Source organism: Sus scrofa, chromosome 15 (genome assembly GCF_000003025.6).
Source record: "Sus scrofa isolate TJ Tabasco breed Duroc chromosome 15, Sscrofa11.1, whole genome shotgun sequence".
NCBI classification, from domain to species: Eukaryota; Metazoa; Chordata; class Mammalia; order Artiodactyla; family Suidae; genus Sus; species Sus scrofa.
In genome coordinates, this window is record NC_010457.5 from 76445966 (window position 1) to 76467270 (window position 21305).

The 21305-nt window shown below is 43.3% G+C and overlaps 1 protein-coding gene across 3 annotated transcripts in view; it reads left to right on the forward strand.

The window, feature by feature from the left end:
• Positions 1–21305, forward strand: part of MYO3B (myosin IIIB) — a 423015-nt gene that overhangs the window by 13537 nt on the left and 388173 nt on the right. For 2 of the 3 annotated variants that reach the window (XM_021076498.1, XM_021076497.1), the window contains exons 2-5: positions 8453–8636; positions 9452–9586; positions 20038–20142; positions 20385–20484. In XM_021076498.1, the coding sequence (XP_020932157.1) occupies positions 8453–8636; positions 9452–9586; positions 20038–20142; positions 20385–20484 (524 nt within the window). Of the gene's footprint in view, positions 1–8452; positions 8637–9451; positions 9587–14395; positions 14536–20037; positions 20143–20384; positions 20485–20680; positions 20760–21305 lie in introns of those variants that run through there. The other variant, XM_021076499.1, reaches the window with a different exon arrangement.

The following is a 21305-nucleotide window of genomic DNA, read 5'->3' on the forward strand; positions in this document are numbered from 1 at the left end:
CTGTCCATGAGGATGCAGGTTTGGTCCCTGTCCCTGTTCAGTGGGTTAAGGATCCAGCATTGCCTTGAGCTGCAGCGTAGGTCAAAGATGTGGCTTGGATCCCGCATTCCTGTGGCTGCATTGCTGTGGCATAGGCTGGCGGCTGCAGCTCCCTAAAAGAGAAAGAAAAAAAACTAGTTACTAATGCATAAGTAATAAATTTTATGGTAACTTCATCCAGTCTGTGACCTATTGTTGAAAGAAGGGGTGATGGTGTACAGTTGCCTTAGAATCACCAAGTGGAGTTTTTGATTGATCCAAAGAGGTGATGGGTGAGGTACAAAGAAAGAGCATTAGGACATAGGAGAAATGGCCATACTTCCCGTGAGGGTGCTTAGTGCTCACTTCAGCTCTGGCAGAACTGAGCTCATCTGTTTGCTTTTGACCCCTTGTGGTATATCAGCTCTTAGGGCCTCTGAAAAGTCACAGGTGAATGAGCAGGGAATTTGTCAGGAGCACTGTTCTCCTTTGGATTAGTTTTTCCCCCCTTTTTTTCACCAAGCACATCAGTTTTAAGGGCCCTATACGAGATTTGTTCTGTGGATTTCTTTTATTGCCAAAGTCAAGGCTCATCTTGGACTATTGTTGATTTTCCCTCTAGGCCTTTCCCCAGCTCCTTAGGGGCTGCCCACTCAGCTAGTTAGTGGGTATTTCTCTGTGTGTCTCTGCGTTTGGCCTCGGGCAGATTCAGCTTCATGCTCTTGGGTAGTTTCTTTTTTAAGGACCAGATGAAAAAGATCACAGATCTTTGTGGTGGCGGTCTTTTTTTTTTTTTTTTTTAGTTGAAATAGAGTTGATTTACAGTGTTGTGCCAGTTTCTGCCATAGAGCAAAGCTACCCAGGCATACACATATATACATTCTTTTTCTCACATGGTGGTGAGTCTTTGTTCATTTCGGTGTCTGTGTATTGATGTTCTTTCTTTCTTCCTCCTTCAGGAAGAAAGAACAGGAGTTGGTCGGACAGAAGAAGGTCACTTGCCTTCTTCTGCCTATTGATTTTCCTGTGCTATTCAGCGGTTCATTAGTTTCTCCTAACTACAGCTCTGCATTTAGCGGCAGTCTAGGCTGGGACATCAGCCACCAAGGGGGCTGACTGTGTCACCTAGAGGTGGATTGGGAAGGTGACTTTCTGACAGTATGAGTGTGGGTGCTTCAGAATCAAATGCAGGGGTGGCTTTTTGTTGGTATTAAATTAGTGGTTTACTCTTTCTTACATGAGTAAAGTGCTGGCCCACGTGAAACTTTGCGACTTTTTATAGTATCATTCAGGTTAGTTCAGGGAGAGGTGGGATTGGCCAGGTCTATGAATGCCAGAATGTACACTGACATACATTAATTCTACAGAATTTTAAAAACTTTTTATGATTTCCATAATAGGAAGCTGAAAACATACAAAAGCAAACAGAACATAACCATGAACTCCCATGTACCTAGCTTCAATAATAACCCCCCATGGTCAGTATTGTGTCATGCTTGCCCCTTATTTTTTTCCCCTCATATTTTTCCAGGCAGCATATTGTTGTACTTATAAATATTTCAGGATGCACTGCAAAAATAAGGACTTTTTTTAAAAAGCACAACCACAAATGCAGTTATTACAACTAAAACATAATTAACAATGCTCCTTTGATATCTCCAAATAACTAGTCAGGGTTCTCATTATCTCTTAACTGTTATTATTTTTTTTAGCTTGTTTTTTGTGAATCCACACTGGATTTCACATTTGGTATGTATCTTAAGCCTCTTTTAATCCTGCAATTACCCCTTTCAATTGATTATTTATTTATGTCTTTATTTATAAAATTTTATTGGAGTGTAATTGACTTGGAAAGTTGTATTAATTTGAGGTGCACAGCACAATAAATCAGTTATACCTATACATTATCCATTCTTTTTCATATTCTTTTCCCATATAGGTTATTATACAATATTGAGTAGATTACTCTATGCTATACAGTAAGTCCTTGTTATCTGTTTTATATATAGTAGTGTGTATTCAGTTTATTTTTATTTGCTCTTTATGTTTTCGGAGAAGTTGGATCATTTGTCTTGGAGTTTCTTATTTAATCTGGATTTTTGCTTATTGTACACCCATGGTATTGTCTAGAGTGTTGCCCTGACTTGTGTTATTCCTGTAAGTTAGTAGTCTGGAATCTTGATCAGATTCAGCTGTAATTTTTTGACAGTAGTCTTTCTTAGGTAGCAGAATGTACTTCCAGCAGGATTTATACTACTTGACTTTCTTTTTGTGATGCTAGAAATGCATAGAATTAAAATTCCATGGTATAACAGTTGACAAAACATAGCCATGGAATATTTCAGCTTTATTTTTAAAAGTGTGTCCTTTGCTGATCATTGAAACCAAAACTCCCAAGAAATTGTTCAGACATTCAATCCCAATAAGATGAAGCAGCAGATGTGCTATTAGTTTACAGCCGAATGTGAAACTCCCCACTGCAGTGTGAAGTGTAACCTGGTCATGGTGCCCCTCTTGGGGTAGAGGGATATGGAGCTGTGGAGCAAGACCTGCCCCTGCTGTTAGTTGCAAACAGAGGTCATGTTCAGTCCATTTGTACTTATCAACAGAAAGAATATTCCTGACAGCCTGCTTCCTCAACTGCTGTGAAGAGACACAGCCTCTGACTCTGGAAGTTTGCTTTCTGAAAACAAAACAAAACAAAGCAAAATAAGAAAAAGACTATTGTTTTTAACTTCCAAGGGACTCTGCTACCATACGGATAGTCTTTTTTTTTTTTTCTATTGAACTATAGTTGGTTTACAATGTTGTGTTAGTTTCTGGTGTACAGCAACATGATTCAGATACATACACTCACTTATATATATATGTGTGTGTGTGTGTGTGTATATAATTTTTTCAGATTTTTTCCATTATAGGTTATTAAAACATCTTGAATATAGTTCCCTGTGCTATATACTAGGACCTTGTGGTTTAAAGTCTTTTATTAAATATCTGTCTGCTTATCTATCTATCAGCCTAAGTAATGAGAAGGTTGGGTATTTCCTGGAAATTTGGTTGATAATGATGTGTGGACAAAGATAGGGAAATATTCCTTTCATACCTGTGTTACCCTCATTTACTGAATAGGGCTGTCTTTCCTGGGTGATGTCCTCTGGGCCTTGTAGTAGCTGTTCCCAGTAGTGGAAGGGTGTGGGTGCAACAGGAAGATAGAGCATAATCTTGCTCTGAGAGCAATGATGTTGATTAGGAATCCATTTGTGGCATTGACTTATGTAATGCTACTACAAGCAAAATCAGAGTGTTCATCAAGTCTTCACTTTAGAGTAGCTGCCCACACAGACACGTGCAGGCCCACAGGACTTGGAAATTGGTTTGTAAACTGCATGAGACTCCCCTGTGCTGACAAGTGCTATCACTCACGTCTTCCCAGATAGATTCATCCTTCTATTTGTTTTGCAAATGAGAGTAGCCTGTGCGACTTGAGTTTTCTAGCTTCCTGAGGTCATCCTTTCATTTTGTGTCCACATGAATGACAGAGGCCCCATTAGGGGACAGCGGTGATCCTGGGTACTTCCGTGAGGACTCCTGAGGGTTCTGCAGAGCCCTGAAGTCCCAAGTTCATTCCTCTTATGTCATGCTGCTCCTGGCCCTTCTTTGGTCAACCCTGACTAATTCCATGAGACCCCAGCTGCAGACACAGGCAGAAGTACAGAAGTACAGTCTACCTCAAGGTTAATGTCCCAACCAGGAGCGGCTTTTTGGCTGCCTGAAGGGCTGCTGCAGCTGCCTCTCCTGAGCAGATTATCAACACCTTTATAGGCTCTATCAATGGCCACTATTTGGGCTGACTATTTAATCAATCATCAAGGAGTTTATAGAGTCAGGTATTGATTTAATAGACAGAAGACTGGCAACCCTATTAGTGTGACCTGTCCTACTGCACCTTTATTTAACCTTGTTGCTGAGTGCCCAGATCAACATGATGGGCATGGCCATGGAACCCAACTGGTCTGCCCTCCACTTACCCATTATTGGTGCTGACTGGACATGGAGCCCTCTGGCACGTTGTTGTTGTTTTGCAGGGAACAGAGACTGCTGTCCTTTAGGTCCGTGAGGGTCCTCCATGTGGAAGGGTATTTCCTCTGCAGAACTTTTCAGTATTTGGCGCAGTTTTGGTCAGAGAGAAGCATTGCTATCAGCTGACTCCCTTCATTCTATTCTCTGGGACCAAGGTCCTGGGCCCGGGGAGGCCTAGATTCCCATTCCTGTACTGCTGCCATGTTACCACTCTTGTTACCAATCGGGGCTTCAGTTTCTTCACCTGTAACTTGAGAGTCTATGAGTTTGCTAGGACTGCCATAAGAAAGTAGCACAGACTGAGTGGCTTATACAACAGAAATTGATTTCCTCACAGTTCTGGAGGCTAGAAGTCCAAGATCAAGGTGTCAGCAAGGTTGATTCCTTCTGAGGTCCCTCCCCTTGGCTGGCAGATGATCATCTTCTCTCTGTCTTCATATGGTCTTTCCTCTGTGCGTGTCTGTGCCCTAATCTCTTCTTTCAAGGGCATCAGTCCTATGCATTAGCCCCACCCCCACCCCATAACCTCATTTTACCTTAATTACCTCTTTAAAGGCCCTATCTCCAAGTACTGTCACATTCTGAGGTACAGGGGTGTATAATTAGCCCATAACAGGGGGTGAAGTGGTGGTGATGGAGGATACTTTGTCAATGATTTTCTTTGTCTTTTTTTTTTATAAAGCTTTTTAAAATTATAGTTGATTTACAATGTCCCTTCAATGTCTGCTGTACAGCAAAGTGACCCAGTCACATGTATACATATTCTTTTTTTTTTTTTTTTCCATACTATCTTCCATCATGTTCTAACCCAAGAGGTTGGACATAGTTCCCTGTTCACTTCAACACTAGTCAATGATTTTCTAATGCTCTGAGGAGGCCGCAGAGATGAGGGTGACAGACGATCCCAATTTGCCCAGTTTTGAGAGGTTTCCCAGGATATGGGATTTTCAGTGCTAGGCTGAGGCAGCCCCAGGCGAACCAGGGTGGCTGCTCACCCTGCCGGTCCCCACGCTTGCTTCCCCAGCCTGCCTCAGCCAGAGCAGACTGCTTCTCTCAGTGTATCCATCAGCATTCTAAGTGCGATTTAATTTAACAGAAGGGTGTTGTGGCCAAAAATCATTAGAAAACCACTTGATTCCATGGCCTCCAGGGTCTTCTCAGCTGCCACATTCTATGATTTAATTTCATTTGCTCACACTCAAGTCCAGCCATTTGTCTGAAACTAATAACTGATTGGAGCAAAACTAATTTGGTTCTCATTGGGTTTGCGGCTAAAATAAAACAAAACAGGAAAGCATGTTAAGCCTCACCTATTGCAAAGCAGAACTTGGTGCTGTGCCTTTGTGGTGGCAGGTGACACTCGCCGAGCATTCTCCATGCTCATGTTATTCTATCGTCATCCCCTTATCCTTATAGCAATGCTGTGAAGTGGGTTGCAGCGGCAGCCCCATCATGCTGATGAAGAAACTGAGGCCCAGGGAGGTGAGTCACTGGGCAAGTCTCAGGGCTGGTCAGGGCAGTTCAACTCTGTGTCACGGCACTGAGCCCAAGTGCAGGTGGATCTCCTGGTGGGGCCACAGGGACCATCCTGGTAAGTGTCCAGCAGTTCTCTCTAGGATGATGGGCCAGTTTCTCCTCTCTGGGAAGCATATCTCAGCTCCCTCCCAGCCTCCACTTGTCTGGCCTTGACCAGCATCCTCAGCTGGTCCTGCTTTTTGCTCTTGTAGAAGCTGAGCCTAGAACAGTTTTCAAGGTGTTGAGAGGTGTTGCTGACCTTGCAATAAAGGACACTGAATCACATAGGGACTAAATTTTCCCTTGCTAATTCTTTTTCATGTCTTCAGATGATGTTAAGGGAAAAGCTTGTAGTGGTATTTAATTCCACCCCATCACTCTGTGATCTCCCGCTTCCTGAAAGAGCAGGGGCAGCAGAATCTGGCTGGACTTGAACAACTATTGTTTTTAGCATAATCATCTTTTTGCAGTAATTTTGATATATGGCAAATGATTTAACTACCAGTAGGGATATAAAGTTCCTATAAAAGACATTTATTTATATGAAAAAGCAAGTAATTTAAATGTATGTAGTAAATAAGAACACAGGTGATGTACACATATGGCAAAAATTGTGAAGCATATGGTGAGAAAGATTGATTTTGTGAAACACTGGCTGGGATGAAAGATTAGAGTTCCTTGGAATCTTGAAACCAGCAGATGAAAGGCAGGAGTTATTTGACCAGTCGACCTTTTAAGGTCAGCTTCTCCTTCCAGGTGACCCCTGGCCTGGGCTCTTAAGGGGCTGGTTGTGGGTCCCTTTAGAGCATGGTATGCCTGCCAGGTGAATTCTGGAAAGACAGATTCCCTTCCAGTATCAACCACACAGCTCTCAAGGTTTTGTTTTGTTTTGGTGATGGTTTACAATAACTTTGAAATGTCCCCATCCGAAAGGATAAGGAGAAAAACTGGATTTTTGTTCCAAGTCAAGAGACTGTGTCTGGAGAGAATGCAGTCTAGAAGATGATTAGAATTAGAAGTGCAAATTGGCTTGCCCGGCATGAGATAGACATGCTCCCTGGGGTGGACACCAAGCCATGGTGTGGGAATGGGATGCTGTGGCTCTTTTGGTTGGAGCCTGATGGCCCCTCTGCTGGGGTTTGAAGCAAACTGGGGTTGGGACCCCTCTTCTAGGCTGGGAGCAACTGAACTTGAAGGGGCTTTTTCATGGGACCAGTCTCTGGTGACTTTGTTTGCCTGCCAGTCTTGCTGCTGATACTGGGAAGTACTTAAACTCCACAGGGCCGTGTCCTTATTAAAAAGAGTACTGCTAAGGCAGAGTAAGTTTGCAGCTTCTGGTTAAGCCCTCAGTGTGATTCCCATACTAGGCTGTTGCTGTATGGTTGGGGTCTGGGCTTGGTTAATCCTTGCAGGACCCAACACCTGGATGGCAGGGGATACTGTGCACTGACTGGTGCTATTACCGAACCAAACTTGGGTCTGCTTGTCTTTGTGCAGTAAAGCCAATCTATTATACTGGGTTATGGTGAAGGAAAGCAAGCATTTATTGCAGGGCACCAAGCAAGGAGAGCATGCTTAAAAGTCAACTTCCTGGTGGCTTTCAGGGAAGGGCTTTTAAATTCTAAAGGCAGTGTGCAGGATACGTGGTCAGCTTGTGTTCAGTTCTCAGCTTGATTGGCATCAAGGTAAAGTCTCAAACATCATCAGCCTTCTGGTTTCAGCCTCTCTAGGGTCTATGTGCTTGCAGACAGCAGTTTTCATTTGATGGGAGTTGGCTTCCTATAAAAACAATTTAGGAATATATGTCATGCCTTTATCTGTATTTTTCAGAGGACTAGGAGTTTGGTGCTTCTGCTCTGTGGTGCATTTACAGTCTAAACTGTTACCAGTTTCCCCACTTAACAGCTATTCTGTGTTGCTACATCCTCACATTTCCTAATCATTAACACTTGAGCTAGCTAACTTTTTGAGACTCGAGGGAGGTCTGAAAGACTAAACAAAAGCCCTTTTCTTCAGAGCACAGAGACACGGGTTTGTATACAGTTTCAATGCCTGGTACCAGATCTTCCTGCCTAACAGCCCAGACTTAGCACATGGACGTAGGATACTGGTTTCTAGTGACCATCAGGCAGGCCTGGTCACAGTTACTATAACCTGGCCAGAAAGATCCTAGACCTGCTGGCCTTCAGCCATTTTCCTCAGCAGCAGCATCCACCACTCAGTAACCTAGAATGATGGTTGTCTTGTCATGAATGGACATCCTCTTTGGCCCTTTTATGTCCTCCTCAGTTGATATAATCTCCTCTCTTAGAGCTGTGTGGTTAAAGGTTTTTGTTTGTTTGTTTTTTGCTTTTTTGTTTTTGCTTTTTAGGGCCTCACCCATGACATATGGAGGTTCCCAGGCTAAGGGTCGAATCAGAGCTACACCTGCCAGCCACAGCCACAGCCATGCAGGATCCGAGCCACATCTGTGACCTACACCACAGCTCATGGTAACACCAGATCCTTAACCCACTGAGCGAGGCCGGGGATCAAACCTGCGACCTCATGGATGCTACTTGAATTTGTTTCCACTGCACTGCAACGGGAACTCCTTAAAGAGTTTCTGAGTCATGTTGCTCACCCCTGTCTTCTACCCTCATTTCTTAAGGAGGCTTCAAATCCCTAAAAAAACAAACAAACAAACAAACAAACAAAAACTACTTAAAAAAAGGGGAAAGTAAAAACAAGCAATGTACAACAAGGTTGCTGATTAAAAAATAAAAATGTTCTTGTTTCAAAAGCCCACTGTTGCAAATCATGCCATCTGTGTCACGTAACAAACTTTTCTTCCCACCAGGAAACATCTTTACGGACTGTTTCATTACAACTCCACAATGCTTCGATTTGAATCGCTTCCAGATCCCACAGATACCTGGGAAATTATAGAGACCATAGGCAAAGGCACCTATGGCAAGGTCTATAAGGTAACTAACAAGAGAGATGGGAGCCTGGCTGCAGTAAAAATTCTAGATCCAATCAGTGTAAGTACCACTTATAAACGATAACCACAATATGGTGTTGCATGCACATTGAGCTTTCAACTTCTTTCTTGGTGCTAGGGATAATGAAACCTGGCATGAAATCTCAAAATGAGCTGTGACTCTTCAGCCCACCTGAATGAAGGGACTCTGCTTGGGGTTAAAATCCCCCTTGATTTTTTCTTTTGTCCACTTTACTGTTTTGGTTTTGACCTCTGGGCTCTTCAAAAATTATTCTCTTAGAAAGAGTGGCATATTGGGCTTATACAGAGGCTGGTTTCTCTGTAAGTTACCAAGTGGCCTGGACTTGTGGTGTTCAGGCATCCTAGCCTAGCATCCTGGCGCCGAACGCTGAAGTTAGAATGCTGTGCACTGTTTGCACGGTGAGGTTATAAGTATCCTATCCTGGTTGGGTCTCTTTGAGGTACTTCTCCTTAACTGCTTTGAAAATTCAGATATTTTTAAATTTTCAACGAAAGATTTATTGGAGTTCCCATTGTGGCGCAATGAAATTAATCCAACTAGGAACCATGAGGTTGTGGGTTCGATCCCTGGCCTGCTCAGTGGGTTAAGGATCCAGCGTTGCCGTGAGCTGTGCTGTAGGCTGGCAGCTGTAGCTCTGATTAGACCCCTAGCCTGGGGACCTCCATATGCCGGTGAGTACAACCCTAAAAAGAAAAAAAAAAAAAAAAAAAAAAAAAAGAGAGAGAGAGAGACTAAATATGCTTTATTAAGTGTTTACTTAATCATGATTTCATTCCTCATACATAATACTGAATCCAGCATGCATTCTTTTTTTTTTTTTTAATCTTATTTAGGATATGGATGAAGAGATTGAGGCAGAATACAACATTTTGCAGTTTCTTCCAAATCATCCCAACGTTGTAAAATTCTATGGGATGTTTTACAAAGCAGATCACTGTGTGGGAGGACAGCTGTGGCTGGTTCTGGAGGTAAGAGGCCCCCGTTGGGTAACTGTGGATTCAAACAGAGAGCCAGGAGGAAGCAGATGTGTTGTTGCCTAAATAGTGTAACACACATATTTGGGGAGTTGGTTCCTCCTGCATGTTGCAGGTACCTTACAAGATGTGGTGTCCTTTTCCACATTCTTACAGGTAGGCTGTGGGCTAAGAAGGTTCGCTTTTCTCTGCTTTTAAAGTTTAGCCATCTTTTTCTAATAGAATGAATGCAGGCATATAGTTGGGAAAGATTATTTTCTATCCTAAGCTGAGAACATTTCACAGAAAACATGTTCCTAGGGAGTTCCCGCCATGGCTCAGTGGTTAACGAATCTGACTCAGAACCATGAGGTTGTGGGTTTGATCCCTGACCTCACTCAGTGGGTTGAGGATCCGGCATTGCCATGAGCTGTGGTGTTTAGGTTGCAGACGTGGCTTGGATCCCGCGTTGCTGTGGCTCTGGTGTAGGCCTGCAGCTACAGCTCAAATTAGACCCCTAGCCTGGGAACCTTCATATGCCATGGGTGCGGCCCTAGAGAAGCCAAAAAAAAGCCAAACAAACAAACAAACAAACAAAGAAAAACAAACAAACAAACAAAAAACAAAAAGAAGAAAGAAAACATGTTCCAATTGATTGCAACTCGTTTTCCAAAATTGTTACGCTGAGGTTCACTTGGTTGCCAAACTTGAATCAGTCCATTTATGTTCATTAATCCTCGTCTTATTTTGGATTCCCCGAAAACAGATTCTGAGAACTGTGTATGGCACGTTCATTGGTGACTTCTTGCAGGGGCTAGACCTGGAAGGAAGTGAGGAAGATGGGACTGGGCAAGGGAGACACCGAACAGCAGTATGGTTGCAACAAAGGTCTCAGCTCATCCTCAGAGAGATGAAGCTCTTGCAGGGTTGTCTTGGATTGTATCTCTGCATCAGCCAATCACTGGCTCCCATCCTGGAAGGGGGTGTGGCCTTGGGGGAGGCAGTTCCCTTTAGCTGGGCACCATTCCTGGTGAGAGGTGCTGTTGGGAGCAGGGAGCAGCTAACATTCCTGGCAGCATCTGCTCTGAAGAGAGAATTTGAAGGGAGTAGCACTATATTCACTATGGTCTTGCCAGTTTTTCTCCCTTGTTAATGGAAATGAATGCGTGTAACTGGATGCAGAAGTGTTCCCGTTGTGGCGCAGTGGTTAACAAATCCGACTGGGAACCATGGGGTTGTGGGTTCAATCCCTAGCCTTGCTCAGTGGGTTAAGGATCCAGTGTTGCCGTGACCTGTGGTGTAGGTTGCAGACGCAGCTTGGATCCTGCGTTGCTGTGGCTCTGGCGTAGGCCGGTGGCTACAGCCCCGATTCGACCCCTGGCCTGAGAACCTCCATATGCCGCGGGAGCGCCCCAAGAAATGGCAAAAAGACAAAAAAAAAAAAAAGGGTTCATCCCCACAAGTACAGTTTCTCCATGTGACTAAAATGGCCAAGACAAAATGACAACATATAAAATGAGTCTATTAGGACAGGTCTATTGTATTGTCTTGTGTTTGCTGGGCCCACGCGATCTCTTCTGGACTTTGCCCCCCTGAACCAGCCTTCATGCCTTAGGTCACAGTTGTGATCCATGAGCGCAGAGACTATGTGAAAGCTTTAAGGGAAAAGCAACAAAGGAGAGGCCAGCCCTCCATTCACTGTCTGGGGTGTCTTGTGGAAACCTTCTGCCTGGCTCTGGGAGGGCCTGGGAATGGGACGATATATACTGGTTGCCATAGCAACCATGTATGGTGAATTCATTTGTTATATTCAAATGGGATAATCTTCAGGGAAACTGTTTTGAATATTTCTGTCGCATCAGTTGCCTTCATCAGAATAAAAGGATGTAAGGGGTTTTGGCTTTCAGAAATCACTTTTGTCTGTTTAGTTGGATGATTAAGTCATATAACACATTCTCATAGCATCATCTTTTGGATTTTATTGTCCCCCCAAGAGTATTACAGATTTTACCTTGCCAATGAAACTCTAGAATAACATTAATTTTTTAAATGCTGATTTTCATGAGACATGGAAAGTATCGTTTCTAGGGTCTCTGCTTATATTCTTATTAAGCTCTGTGATCTTTGTATTTTAAACCTCATTAGAAGAGTTCCAATTGTGGCGCAGTGAAAACAAATCTGACTAGGATCCATGAGGTTGTGGGTTCAATCCTTGGCCTCACTCAGTGGGTTAAGGATCTGGCATTGGCATGAGCTGTGGGGTAGACCGCAGACGCAGCTTGGACCTTGCGTTGCTGTTGCTGTGGCTGTGGTATAGGCCTGCGACTATAGCTCTGATTGGATCCCTAGCCTGGGAACCTCCTTATGCTGCTACTGTGGCCCTAAAAAGCAAAAAATCCCAAAAAACAAAAAACAAAAAACCTCATTATAATTTAATAATGTAAGTGCAGTGGCCAAGAGGTCTTAGTTTCTTTTTATTTTATCCCTGACTCAAAAAGACTCTGCATTCAGACAGAAAATTGGAACTTCCAGGCATTTCCCAGAGCCTAAAAATGGACTTTACCTCCCTTCATGTAGCCAGGAGGGCAGGTGTGCTGCTCAGATCTGCCACCAGCTGGAGAATAAATGCTCTTCCTGATGAGGCGTGATGAAACGTCAGCCCCAGAAAGGGCCACACATGGCATTGAAAGATGAGAAGGAGCCAAGAACAATGAACTGAGCCTTGCGCACATGCTCCCCTTCAGACTGTCTCTTGGTTTCTCAGGATGATTACATGCAGATAATGAGGCTGCTCTGGCACGCTGAATTATTCATACCTCAGTAATCCAATATGCTAATATTATTATGCCTTTTGCAGATCGTGTTGGCTCATGCCAGAGTTGGTAGTATGGGGAACCAGATGTCCTTGGCCTTAACTGTGTTGGGATAGGTCACCTATGTCAGGCTCCTGGGGGTTAGGTAGGTCCATATTGCTCCAGTATACTTACAGACACATGGATTTCCTGTCTCCTAGAGCTGGCAGGAACCCTGGCCGTCCTTTAGGTCACTCTCCTATTGTTCAGTTGAGGAACAGAGACCCAGAGAAGGTGTGACTTGCCTAACAGCCCTATGACACGTTCCACGGCAGAACTGGAGGAGAATCACACTTCAGCACTTTTCTCCCATCATGTGCAGCCACTGCTCGTGATGCTGTCTCCCAGGTTCTAAGGACACAGTCGTGGGGTCTCTGGTTGGGGTGGCAGCAGTTCCTGATTACACACACACACAGACACGGCTGGAAGATAATGGCAGTCCAAACAACACCTTGGCCATGTTGCTTGCTCTGCAACTTTTTAAAGAGCGCTTTAGGAGACTTTTGCAATAAAATTATAATCTGTTTAATATTGCTCCCCTCATCCTGTATATTGAGATTAAATTTATGTTGCCTTGCACTTTCCTTGTCGGATGTGATGAAAGGACCAGTGAGAAGCTTTTTCACAGAGCAATTCTAGAGGATAGAAAAATGTTATTAATAACCCTCTTAAATCACCACAAGTCTGAAAACAAAAGCAAATAAAAATGTCATTTTTGAAATTAATTACCAATCGTTAGCAGAAAGCAAACCAAAGCTTTCTTTCATGAGACACCTACTATATGAGAAAGATAGGGCAAGTAAACACTCATACATTATAATGTTTTGGAAATTTTGTGAATAGGTTTTTTCTAAGTTACTATTAAACTTGAAAAGGCTGTAAGTCCTATTTCTCACCTAAATGAAATTATAATGAGAAATTGGACCTTTAAGAAAAGCGCCATACTCAGAAAAAATACTTGGTATGTACTAAGACATGAAATATATTTTCTTTTTTCCTTTGGTATAAAACTTTCAGTAGGTAAATACTATTAGTTTTAGCATGAATCACATGTTCAACGTAAAAGAAGTGGTTTACAGTGTTAGTAAAAGAGGATAGAGTAGAAGAAAGACTCCTTATATTTTTAAACCAGATAAAAGAGTCATTTTTTAACCTATTTTTACTCTCAGAAATCTATGTGTAAGTTTGGTATCTAAGAAGGGGAAAAAAGATACCTCTCTTCAGTTTTTGCATTTATGTAAGGCCCTAGAAAGTCCAGTCTAGGCCCCAATATCATTGCAAATAAACACTTTAAATCATTTTCACCCACCGATATTGTGACATGAGTCAGCTTTCTCACAGTAACAAATTAGGGTCATGGCAGGACTCTGATGGCCTGGAACCTAGCTAGCGTTGGTAAGTTTTGGTTGGCCAGAGATGATTAGAAAGCCCTGAAGCACTGTACAGTGACTCTGATGGCAAGTTCTGGCAGGACTCTAGAATGAGTCACTGGGGTCGGGGGTCAGGAGGAAGGTACAGAACCCTGGGGAGTAGAGAAGGAAAAAAACTTGGAGAAGAGACTGAATGGTCATCCTATATTTGTGTGCTATATATGTGTCCAGCAAAAGCAAGAGAGTGTGAGAAAGCTAAGGCACCTGGGTGCTTCTGCCCACCCACCAGTTGACACATGTGCCCTGGAGAGAGACTGAAGTGGTAGGTGGGAGTCTGGGGGCCCTCCTACCTGTCCTCATGTTTGCATCTTCCCACCCCGATTGGAACTCTAGGGTTTCAAGTGACATAGTTTTCATTATTCCAGGTGCAAGCTGACTTTACCTGTATTGATAAAATGAACACAGTCAGACACAACAGAGTGGAGGAAAAGTACGTTGTTTTGGCCTTACTGAGAGGTGGTCAGTGTCCAACACTGTACCCCCTCAGGCATCTTCTAGAGTAATTTTGACAGTCTTTGACTTTTGCTTTATGCTCTCTATAGAACCTAACACCCTGGAAAGAGAAAGTCTCCTGAACAAAAGGGCACTGAAAAATACCTCTTAATTCTGCCATCTGACTAGGGGCACATCAACATGCTGGTACAGACTCTACTTGAAAGCTGGAACTTCGATTAGAATAAAGGTCTGGTGATTGTGTTGCATGGGCCAATCTTTAATAACGTGGAGGCAAGTTGATGGCTTATTGAGCAAGGAACATTTTATTGCTTGAAATTATGACCATCTTAGCAAATGCACATACTGTGATTGAATCAATATTCAACGGCGTTTTGGAAAATAGATGTGGAATGTAAATGATTTTTCTATTTTTCTTGGTTTGGAGCAAAATGCTCATTACATTCTAGATGCATCCAGCTGCCACACTTCCTGAGCACTGAGGGCGTAGGGAGGAATGCAGGATTGAAGACACACCTCTGTGTTTGAGGCTGGTGGCTGGTAGAGGGGGCGGGAATGAAAGCCGCAGGTGCCAAACTGCAGGGTGGGTGGAGTAGGAGGCTTGGTGGCCTTTTTACAACTCCAAGGGGATGGTTTCATTTTATGCATTTATATATATTTCCTTGTCATGCTTTTAAAATATCCATTTCACTGAATATTTACTCTGATTAGGCCATTGTCATTGTGTACCTGCTTGCCTTTTTTATAGCTAAGTACCCTCCATCCTTTCTCTATAACCCACGGGTGGCCCTTTAAAACCTTGCTGGTGGGTTTGTCAGCTTCACAGAGCTGCTTTCTCTAAAGGGGCCTTGAACAGTTTAATTATATGTTTCTGTGAATCATAAGAAGTCAGACAGCTCTTAAACTCTGATATTAGTGAACAAAAGGCACCAACTGAGGCTGATCCTTTTTTTGTTCTTGTATCTACAGCTGGTTTTTGTTGTTGTTGTTGTTGTTTTGTCTTTTTGTCTTTTTAGGGCCAAACCTGTGGCATATGGAGGTTCCCAGGCTAGGGGTCCAGTCGGAGCTATAGCCGCCGGCCTACGCCATAGCCACAGCAACACAGGATCTGAGCCATGTCTGCAACCTACACCGCAGTTCACGGCAGCGCTGGATCCTTAACCCCCTGAGCGAGGCCAGGGATCGAAACCGTATCCTAATGGGTGCTAGTTGGGTTTGCTAACCGCTGAGCTATGACAGGAATTCCTACAGCTGAGTTTTGATTCTGCTGACAAAATGGCTGCCCTTAATCCCTTCATGGGTTCTAGAGCTGTGAAGAAAGTCTGTAGGTTGGCTACCTATATAAAATGCCACTGAACAGGCCCCTGTCGCAGAGGTGGGCAAATTTAAAGTAGGGCTGGAGAGAGACGACAGTGAGGCTTGAGGGGAAAATTCCAGGGTTGAGTTAGCTTGAATCATCACCCAGCATTTCATTTAAATTTTCTCTGGCTAGAATTTTAATAGTGCACTTGTAATTCGGTAAAGCATGTGTCTCCCCGAGATGGGAGCCAGGCTGAGGAGTGATTCAGATGAAGGTATTCCAGTGCCTTACATGTCTATTACTGCTTTGACTTTAGAGGATCAAAGAACTTTATTGGTATTCTTATTTTCACAAGATCTCTAGATTCTGTCTCTTCCTTACTTTCTCTGTCCAGTTGTTCAGAAATTCCCGTCAATTCTGTCTCATAAAAGCCTCTCCTATCTGTCCCTAACTCTTTGGATTTTTTTTGTTTTTTTTTGGTTTTTGGGTTTTGTTTGTTTGTTTTGGCTTTTTAGGGCTGACTGCACAGCACATGGAGGTTCCCAGGCTAGAGGTCGAATCGGAGCTACGGCTACTGGCCACAGCCCAGCCACAGCAATGCCAGATCCTTAACCCACTGAGTGAGGCCAAGGATCGAACCCACATCCTCATGAATCCTGGTCAAATTCATTTCCCCTGCACCACAGTGGGAACTCCCAGGACTCTGGACTTTTTGGCTCTGCTTTTCTTGATTGCTTCAGCCCTCCTAACAGGTGTCCAGATCCCCGTGTCTTCCTGTTCTGCCCACCCTCAATCTGCTACCAAGGTCATCTTCCTAAAAATCTAAACAGACCTTCTGCCTGAAACCTGTCGGTAGCTTACCATGCCTTTCTGATGGTATATTATGGTATTATAACACAGGTATGAATGGTGATAAAGCCTGAACTCCTTGGCGGGTGCCGCTGTCATTCCCTGTTCCCCATCTCCATGCTCTAGAAGTCTGGCCCCTTGTCACAACAGTCGCAGAGTATTCAGAATTCAAAGACATGCGGACTCAGACACACAGGCAGACAGACCCCCACACCCCATTCTTTTGTGGTCTCTTCCTTTCACATGATGTTCCGTTTCCCGGGTGCTCTTCTGCTTATTCGCCTGCCATAAACTCCTTTGTCCTTCAAACTCATTGCATATGTTTTATTTTCTGGGAGGATTTCCCAGACTATTCCCTCTTTGCCCTAGTGCAGCAAAAGTTGCTGTTCTCTCTTTGGTGCCTCCACACTCCCTTGGGCACACCCTTACCTCCACGTGCCACACTCATTACTCGTGTGTCCATTCCTGGTGGTGAGCAGGGGCTATGTTGTATTCACGGCTGAGTCATGGGTAATAAACTGGACAGTCACTAGCTATTGGAAACACAGAGGTAAGTTTCTTTTCCATAATGAAACTCAACTTTGTTCTTAAGCGCCCAGCCTTCCTGGAAGAGACACTGATGTTAACTCATCTGTTAAACTTAGTCCACTGGGTGACGTTGTGGGGAAGGGGCATATTCTGCGATTTATACCCCAATTTACAGTCTAGTTCAAAGCTTAGTCATTCGGGTAAGGATTCAGTTGTTTAATAGTTTCTTTTTCCCTCTTCCTCTTACCTTCTCATGACATTTGGATCTGGATACAGCAGATGCTCATGTAAAGCCATGGCAGCGAAGGCCGGTGCCTCCACTTGTGTGGTGCCCTCTAAGTCCTCCTCCTGTCTGCCTTTGATGTCACCCCAGGTCCCTGATACACCCTCTTATCTCTTTCCTTCTCATTCAACTCCAGCCTTGTGCCTGTCCCCAAATGGAGCATACAACTCTGAGTCTCCTGTAAGTCATGAGCAGGCTCAAGGGAGCTGTTAGAACCCCAGGCTCAGTGGGCCTCACCATACTTGACTGCCATTCCCACTCAGCCTGGACACCCTTCGATTGGTATGCGGCTCCTGTGAAGGGTCTCCCTAAAAAGAGGTTCACAAGAGACGATGTTTCATAACCATTATCCCTTTATAAAGCCCCCCCCCCTCAAGAGGGCGCATCCTCACACTAATCTTACTCTCCCAGGCTCTCCAAGTGCCATGCCTTCGGCCCCAGCAGGGCTTTCTTTTTGCGGAGTGAGAACTTCCCTTATGTCACATCCTACATTCTTCCATGATCATCATTTGACTCTGTGGTCAGTTCTCCAATTTTTGTTCCTTGAAATACAGAATCTAATTTGGGGAGTCCTGAGAAAATTATTTCATGTCTGTCAAAGGCTTAGCTTTTAAGACTACTCTATGAATCATGAAAATGCATTCATTGTGCAAGAGGGTATTAGATTGAACATTGAATGGTATGTGCCCTTTCAGGGTCACATAAGACATAATTGAAATACAAAGAAAATTGAGGCGTTCCAGTTGTGGCTCAGTGGTAACAAGCCTGACTAGTATCCATGAGGATGCGGGTTTGGTCCCTGGCCTCGCTCAGTGGGTTAAGGATCCGGTGTTGCTGTGAGCTGTGGCGTAGGTTGCAGATGCAGCTGGGATCCTGCATTGCTCTGGCTGTGGTGTAGGCCGGCAGCTATAGCTCTGATTTGACCCCTGGCTTGGAAATTTCTGTATGCTGTGGGTGTGGCCCTAAAAACAACAACAGCAACAAAATAAAAAAAGAATGTGGAATCCTTTGAAAGACATTACTCTGGTATTGAATGTTAGAGCCATGAGAATGATTGGTGTTGAGTTACAAGTTACACCCGACATTGGTAGAGAAGCAGATATATAATCCCAGACTCGGGGACCGTTATAACCTTCAGAGCATTGAATTGTTCTTGGTTCCCTCCTAAATCATTCCTGAGAGAGAGTAATTTAATCCTACTTTTAAAGATTCCTAATTCTATATTCAGTTTTTTGTTGAATACTGTTGTTTATGAGCAACTTAAATGGTAAAAATACGGGCAGATTCAATTCCAGATTATCTTGATTGTTACTGTGTGTAGAAGGTATCTGCCACATCTCCAGCAAGGAACAGTGCATCCATCAAACAAAACATCTCACCATTTATTAAAACCTTGCAGATGTCCCTAATCAGCGTCTAATAGATTCCAGCGTATTATTATCTTGATAAAGAGTGTCTCCATTTAGGAAAAGTGCTAATCTGTGCTCCCTCAGATTTCCTTGCTTACAAAAAAAGCCAGTTGACTCTAGCAGTAGCAACCCGGGGGCCCACCCACTGTTCACTAGTTAACTCTTTCCCAAATTGGAGATGAAATGCCGGGAGGAAACCTAGGTCTCTAAAGCAGGGTCTTAACTTTTATAAGGACCAGGATGGGTCTGAGAATCTGACAAAAGTTCTGGATTTTATCAGCAGACAAATGCAAAATACATATACAACAGGCTGCCTACAATTTCAAGGTATTTATATGCCCTGCTCAAAACACTAAAGAACCCTTGGTTTAAAATGGCATGTAGCAAACCCAAACCTGCACATTGCTTCCTGCAGTTAGTCAAAATTACCTTGCAAACCCTTAAGTTGCTGTGAAAGTATAGTATGCCTGGTTTATGTACTCTCACATCTCAGGATATTATATAACGAAGAACAAATATGAAAGGTATAATTTTATAGTGCTTTTAGTTACAGGGAAAAAAAGCACAAGGTTCCTGAGGTCCTAAAGTTGAATATGAAAAGGGTAAATGCATATGTGATGCAACTCCACCCCATACATTTAACATGCAATGGCAACTCTAAAAAGAGCTGCTGGTAGGGCTTCTGATGCCTGCAGTGCCAGCACTGGAGACAGGAAGTTTTAAAATAAAATTGCTTCCCTCCCAAGTATCCAGAGGCATTTGAGGTCTTTTCTTCAAAAATGCGTATTTGGTTTTTTAACACAAAATATTCATGTAAAATGAAAAATATCCAGTCACTCACCGTGATTACTTGTATGCTTTCTCTTTTGAATTTGCAAATAATGACTTGTGCTTTTTTTTTTTTTTTTTGTCTTTTTAGGACTACACCCATAGCATATGGAGGTTCCCAGGCCATGGGTCTAATCAGAGCTACATCTGCTGGTCTAAGCCACAGCCATGGCAATGCAGGATCTGAGTCATGTCTGCAACATACACCACAGCTCATGGCAACACCAGATTCTTAACCCACTGAGGAAGGCCAGGGATTGAACCCAGTCCTCATGGATACTAGTCAGATTCCGTAATCACTGAGCCATGACAGGAACTCAGACTTGTGTTCTTATATTTCACTTGGCAATTAAAAAGAAGCAACTTTTTGGACATGCACTCTGACTCAAATCATCACCTTGAGTAAATAAACACTCACGCAGAACTAGATTTGACTGTGTCATGGAAATACAAAGTTTTGTGATTTGCAAATTTGCTGCTTGGGGTCAGTAATCTTAACGTCTTTTTCTTTTCTTTTTATGTGTATTCTTGCAGTTGTGTAATGGGGGCTCAGTCACTGAACTTGTCAAGGGTCTACTCAGGTGCGGCCAGCGGTTGGACGAAGCTGTGATTTCATACATCTTATATGGGGCCCTCTTGGTAAGACCATCCATCAAACTAAGGACACAGGGGGGCAGTGTGTCATTGGTTGGATCCCTATTGCATATCAATGAGGGAAATAGCCTTGCTCTATAATATGCAAGGTGTGTAATAGCAGGGAGGTGTAGCCAAATGTGGACGTTGATTTGATTTTAATAGTAGGGTATTTGTTTAAAAATAACCATGCAAACTTTCCCTTTCTTTCTTCTGCTGTTTGGTGGTGGTGGTGGGACGCCATGCAGGGCCTTCAGCATTTGCACAATAACCGAATCATCCACCGTGATGTCAAGGGGAATAACATTCTTCTGACAACAGAAGGAGGAGTTAAGCTCGTTGATTTTGGTAATGACTGCTTGTCATTTGTTTTCTCGCTGTGTGCGGTTTAGCCAGAGGCAACAATTTATCGCAATCTCAGAAGACTGGGGCCTCTCTTCTACGCCATAGGCTGAGGGCCTTTCCAGTCACATGCAGGCTGGAGAGTGGGGGTGTTCACCAGATGGATCGCCCTAGGAGATGCTGTTTGTTCATCTATTTTCAGCTTTAGAAGGAATTTTATTAAAGACAGACCATAAAAGTGTTTCAAAAGAAGAATTTGATGACAAAACTTGGGTTTTCTGGTAAGGATTTCACATCTTAGGGCAGTTGTCTATAATTTACATTTTTTGTCTGTTCTTCTTTTGCATATGAAAAGAGGAAGCAGTTTGGTCTTTCAAATGGCTTTCTCTAGCCTTAGGCAGACTTATTCCCAGTGAGCAGAAGGTAAAAGAGGCCTTTGGGTCTGGAAGCTCACATCCCTTTAAATTGTGATTATTGCTGCCACATGTGAGGCTGGTTGAACGGGGAAACACTAACAGGAAATGGAAGTGTGAGAAGAAACACAGAGCGGTATCACCTAAGGCCAGAGGACTATTAAACAGCCCCTCGCAGCCCTCTCGTATTGATACCCACAAACCACACCATTTCGTTTTCCTTTTTCAGTTTATCAAATGGTTTAATCTTCTCAATGAGTTCCACAGCAGTTAGTATTTCAACATAGTTGTTATAAATAATGAGAAAACATTCACAGAGCACTTTTTAAAATGTCCTTTATCAATGTCAGCCTTGTAGGAAAAAAGATTGATTTTGAATATGCATTGTTTTGTTGAATTCCATGTTAAAACGTA